The 6000-nt window shown below is 41.2% G+C and overlaps 1 protein-coding gene across 1 annotated transcript in view; it reads left to right on the forward strand.

Annotated features, from left to right (window-relative positions):
• Window positions 1-3722, forward strand: part of pcyox1l (prenylcysteine oxidase 1 like) — a 44685-nt gene extending 40963 nt beyond the window's left edge. Inside the window, exon 6 of the mRNA XM_078231140.1 lies at window positions 64-3722. Coding sequence (XP_078087266.1) covers window positions 64-722 — 659 coding nt within the window. The 3' untranslated portion in view covers window positions 723-3722. The remainder of the gene's footprint in view (window positions 1-63) is intronic.
• Window positions 3723-6000: the final 2278 nt, after the last annotated feature.

Consider the following 6000-nt stretch of genomic DNA (forward strand, 5'->3'; position numbering starts at 1 on the left):
TCCCGGAAAGTCTGAAAGTATATGTATATTTCCATAAATAATTTAAAAATTTTCTTTCTCCAGGAGATAAAGCCCATTACCAAGTGAGGTATGAAAATGAAGATGAAGGCGGTTATGATTTCTATGACATTGTAGTCATTGCTACTCCTTTACATCAGGAAACTACGAATATCACCTTCAGTGGCCTGACACCCCCAGTCACAGATTTTCCTGGCCGTTACCAACATATGATTGTTTCCATAGTACATGGTTACCTCAATTCCTCATATTTTGGGTTCCCGGATCCCAAGCTCTTTCCATTTGCAGCGATTGTAACAACAGACAGTCCGAAGCTTTTTATGTTTAGCACAGCCAGTATCTGCCCAGTGAATGTCACCAGTAATTATAGAAGAAAGCAACCACAGGAGGCTGCAGTGTGGAAGGTCTTCTCCCCATCCCCCCTCACCAAAGAACAGCTGAAGACGCTCTTTCGTTCGTACTATTCTGTCCAAGTCACCGATTGGCTGGCGTATCCTCAGTACACCTCAGCGAAAGGAATCCCTCCCATCATTCTACACGACAACCTGTACTATCTGAACGGTATAGAATGGACAGCAAGTAGTATGGAAATGAGTGCCATTGCTGCCAAAAACATAGCTCTGTTAGCGTATAACCGGTGGCACCAGCAACTCGATAAGATTGATCGGAAAGATTTGATGCATAAAATCAAAACTGAACTGTGAGTGAGCAAGAGCACCAACAGTCTAAACGCTCAATGAAACAGAAGGATCGTATACTGTACTTGAATTTGAACTCTGAATGCAACAGTTACAGCTTCTATCATTTTAAAATATTGAATTAAATGGACCCTGTTGCTGACTGGTAACGTGTTAACAATGATTTATTTTAAAGTTGTGAAATATTCAAGTTTGTTTTTCAAAAGTTACACTGTCTCAAATGCTGTTTTGTGATTTGAAAATGGGAGGTCACAAGTTTATTGTTTTGGGGAGAATAGAAGAATCTTTCGATTAACTATATAAGTCAAAACAAAAATTGCTGGGAATACTCATCTCATCAGAAGCAGCGGTGGGGTGTTAACTTTTTTTTTTATATAGTATTCTTTCATACGATGTCTAATGGCAAGGCCAGATTTTGTTGCTCGCCCTAATTGTCTTGGAAAAGGTGGTGGTAAGCTGGAGGGACTTGCAGGATTTTGAGCTTGTGACAGTGAAGGGGCTGCGGCATATGTCCAAGTCAGGGTGCTGTGTTGCTTGGAGGGGAACTTTCAGGTGGTGGTGTACCCATGCATCCGTTGCCCTTGTCCTTCTAGGTGGCAGAGGTTGTGTTTTAGGAAGCCTTGGTGAGTTGCTGCTGTGCATCTTGTAAATGGTGCACATTGCTGCCACTGTGCACGGGTGGTGGTGGAGGGAGTGGATGTTTAAATTGGTTAATGGGGTGCTGATCAGGAAGGCTGCTTTGTTCGGTGTCAAGCTTGGGGTGTTATTGGAGCCACGCTTATGGAATATTCCACCCTACTCACGACTTATACCTTGTGGACAGTGAACAGGATTTGGAGAGTCAGGAGGTGAGTTATTTGCCTCGGAACTCCCAGCTTCTACACAGATCCTTCTCTGCAGTTGCTGCCTAATTTGCTGAGAATGTCAGCATTTTCTGTTCTTGTTTGTTTACCAGCATCTACAGTTTTTTTGCTTCTGTATCATGAATGGGATTACCTACCTCAGGAAAAAAAATCATATTTCTTAGCTATCCCCTTGAGCTCTACTTTGTTGCCATTGTTAATCAATGTGGAGATAGTTATAGAATCCTTTCATTCAATCTACAAACAACCAGAGAACAAGGTGATTGACCAAAAAAAGCAACAAGCGGGAAAGCTTTTTTTGTGCAGTGAGTCTGGAAGGGACTGCCTGGAGTGTGCAGTGGAGACCGAGGCTTTCAAGAGAGAATCAGATAAACTAAAATTTTCTGGGCTATGGGGAACTGGTGGGGAGTGGGAGTAGGTGAGTTGTTCTTTCAGAGGGTTGTCAGGGACATGATGGGCTAAATGACTTTCTTCTGTCCTGTAACCATTCTATGCTCTGTTACCCAGTGCACCATGTAGAATGACAGGGTAGATATTCTATCCCAGGGATTGCCCCACTCCCTCCACTGCTTCCAGTCCCCACTGAGATGCAGTCCCTAAGATTCCCCCAAACACACTAATTTTACCTAAAACAATCTGAAAGACGCCAATGGAGATAAAGCACATCCCCGAAAGAAAGCAAGCCTATTTTACTCTGCCTTTTGTGGCATTGGAGGATAAAGGCAACTGGAGAAGAAGCGCCAATTATAAAGGGACTTTAAAAAGGGGAGAAAAATCTTGACCAAAAACAGGTAGAGAATGGCCGGAATTCTCCGATCTCGCGTGCCCTGTGACCACTGCCAGCGAGAACGGAGAATTTGGCGCTCGGCCAAAACTCCATTTGCTGCAGCGGGATCGGAGAATCCTAGCCACGGGTGAGGTTGGAGAATTCCAGTCAATGTTGTTTGAAGGACTTGTGTCACAGTGCAAGGCACATGAGGAAATGGTGCAGTCCTTTCTGTTTGGACAGTTTATCAATATGAAGATGCCTCTTCAAGGGTGCTGCGAGAGCATTTTACTTTGAAGTGCAGTCAGTGTGTCTTTCCACCCGTGCACTCAGTTAAATCTCCAGACACTTGTAACTTAACCACATTGTTTGGCTCTCCTGAGATCCTAAAACCAATACCTCCTGTGCGATAACACTTTGCACAGTGTTTCTTCAACTCAAAGTGTCAGCTAATAATTACTGTTTAAACTGAGAACAAATGTATGCGAAATGAGTAAAATGACAACTGTACAGCAATTATAGTTTTTTTTTCTGTTGCTTAATCCTGCAAATGGCATTGCTTAATCGGATATGATTTTCCAATATGTTTCTGTAAAATGTAAATAATCTGAGCTTTGAACCATCTTTCTGGGGATGGTGGATGCTTTATTTAAAATCCAGCGGTGAGGGAGGATATTAAACATTGCCAACATGGTTTGTTTCTGAAAGGTTCTGCACCACAGTATGCGGTCTTGAGCCACACAGAGTAAGACAGTCCCAGACTGGGGATGTAATGTGCCATTCTGATGTTGATAAAGTATTTAAACCATGACACAGCTTTCACAAAAGTGCAACTATTGTTCAGTGAAGTGACTAGTGGCAGGATCGTTAGTATCGGAAGAAGACCCCCACCACACAATGCAATTTATGTTTCAATAAATACTTAGTGATTTTTTTTTTTACTGCCATCATGTGTTAATGAATTGCCAATATAATTCTGTGGTGTATTGTAATAAATACCATTTTTTTTTGAGAGAATATTGGAAATATTTTCTGACCATCAAAATAGATGGTTTGCTACATAGAAGAAAAACTGAGATTGATGTCAGGGTTATGTCTGTTTTATGTACCACAGAGTATTATTGAATGAAACCAACATAACTAAGGAGAACATCCCAAAGGTTTCTTTTTAATTGCTTGCAAACTCTATTTAGAGCTACAGAATATTTCTTCCCGCCTCCATGTGCACTCTTGTCCTTTACACCATTGTGTAACAAGTCTCTGAATGTCCAAAGACTGGACTGGATTTTCTAAGGGGAAATGGGGATTTGTCTTTCAAGACTTTGCTTCTTGTATTCTAAGAGTGTGATTCAAATAAAGCTTGCTGATTGTGAATAACGTTGTTGCCAAAGTAATTAATTCATTTCAGTGAATGTGCGACCTGAACTGAGTATTTTATTTGATATTTTTATTGAATGGTGGTGTATATGTTTTACATCTTGGCACGCACATCTTTTAAAAAAATTTTTTTAAATGCATTGCTTAGATACAAATGTGCACAAGGTGTGCAAATGCTCTTTTGTGCATGTTAAATCTAAGGCATTGTTTAAAATTTATTCATTTAATTAGTCCTATTTCAGTAGTTTATGAAGATTCTGATAAACTACTATTTCAAAGGAAAGGGGCTCCAATTTGTAAACTAAGTATGTTTTTATCGTTGGTTGATTTTCTGCCTCCATTGCCACTTGCTTTTCAAGAAGGTTAGAATGACGCATGTTATTTTGAACCATTGGGATCCAGGTATTAATTCTCCCAAAGGCCTTGCAATGAATTTGCGATTACTAGGCCTCTGGGCCTAGTCTGGGTACTCATATCCTTTAGGTTGGTACTCCCAGCTATTTGTAGAGGAGGAAAGAGGTTAGGGTGGGGATAGGGTTTGCTGCTGCTGCTGCCGTTAAAGGATTAATGGTGATGAGGTCTGGTGGGCAAAGTCACTCAGTCCTGTTAATTTGTCCACTTCTGGTGTGGTTAATTTGAACCGCCAGTTCTCACTACTATGTTGTGGTTTGGCATTGAAACATTCATTGCATTACAGTGGGGGGTCACTGGATTTTTCATTTCATTGGGAGGGAAGTCCTCAGAAGCAAAAAGATTGGCCTAGGCTATAAGCTCACGTCTGTAATACAACTTGAAGACTGTTACCATTCAACCAAGCTCAGCCAAGTTGGACAAAACTAACACCATGGGCATGATAAATCTCAGTAAGAAGTCTCACAACACCAGGTTAAAGTCCAACAGGTTTATTTGGTAGCAAATACCATAAGCGTTCGGAGCAGAGCTCCTTCGTCAGAGCCCTGACGAAGGAGCCCTGACGAAGGAGCTCTGTTCCGAAAGCTTATGGTATTTGCTACCAAATAAACCTGTTGGACTTTAACCTGGTGTTGTGAGACTTCTTACTGTGCTTACCCCAGTCCAACGCCGACATCTCCACATCATGATAAATCTAACAGACACATGTGAAGTGCGGCAGGACAGATAAATAGGTTACACAGGTACTTGATAATGGTATTGAAATATCTCAGTTAAAGTTGCCAATTCCTGTTGAAGGTATTCCTGGAGGTGTAATGGTGTGAAATTCAATAATGTGATCTTCAACCATGTAAGATTTATTCAGTGTTTGCAAATGTTAATTACACCAACCTCATTTGAGTGCCTCATTATCACTAAGGGTCTTGAGTACCAGACAACAATGCTCAGAAAAGCAACCCACAATCCTGGGAGATTGCTGGGCAATTCAGAAGGGTTACCAATTCTAGGTGAAGCAGAGAAAAAAGTAGGAATAAACAAGCTCAATCAATGCAGTGTAGAAATCAATAAACGTTGAATTATGTACATAACACTAGAATACAATGTCAGAGGAGGTAGACTGCACTGTGAATCAGCATTCTATTCTGTTTGCTAAGAAGCATCCAAAACATTTAAAAGCAGCAGTCTCAGGGTTGTGAGTTGTGAAGAAAATCTCGTCAACGTTTTGCAGATTGGTAAGAAGATGGCTTGAAGGGTAATCTTAAAGGTATATAGGTTTGTTCTGGGAATGGAAAATGAGGCCCCAGGATATGACTTTAAATGCAGGTGCAGAAGAGGAGGACACGGGTTCAAACTAGTAAAAGGCCTTTTCAGAACTGACAGGGAATTCGCTAAACGAAGTATATGTGGTAAACTCCCAGATAGAGTAGTGAAGGAAAAACCTGGATTATTTGAAAACAAAGGTTGCTACAGAACATTGGAACATTTCTGCATGGGTGAATTAAGATGAGTCAAATGGGCACCGTCCTCATTTGTAATTAATGATTGCGACACTGGTCAGCAGACTGAGCTCCGATATGCTGCCTCTTTCTTTTAATTAATTTGTGGGACATGGACATCGCCGGCTGGCCAGCATTTATTGCCCATCTCTAGTTGCCCTTGAGAAGGTAGGGGTGAGCTGTCTTCTTGAGCTGCAGTCCACATATTGTGGGTTTACCCACAATGCTATTTGGGAGAGAATTCCAGGATTTAGACCCAATGACTGCAAAGGAACGGCTAGGAATAGGAAAGGATATATCTTTCCAATGGGCTAATGCTGTAGCTGAGGGTATGAGATCTAGACATCGACTGGAAAATGTTGTTTCAGATT

The sequence above is a fragment of the Mustelus asterias genome, chromosome 16, assembly GCF_964213995.1.
Source record: "Mustelus asterias chromosome 16, sMusAst1.hap1.1, whole genome shotgun sequence".
Classification (NCBI taxonomy): Eukaryota; Metazoa; Chordata; class Chondrichthyes; order Carcharhiniformes; family Triakidae; genus Mustelus; species Mustelus asterias.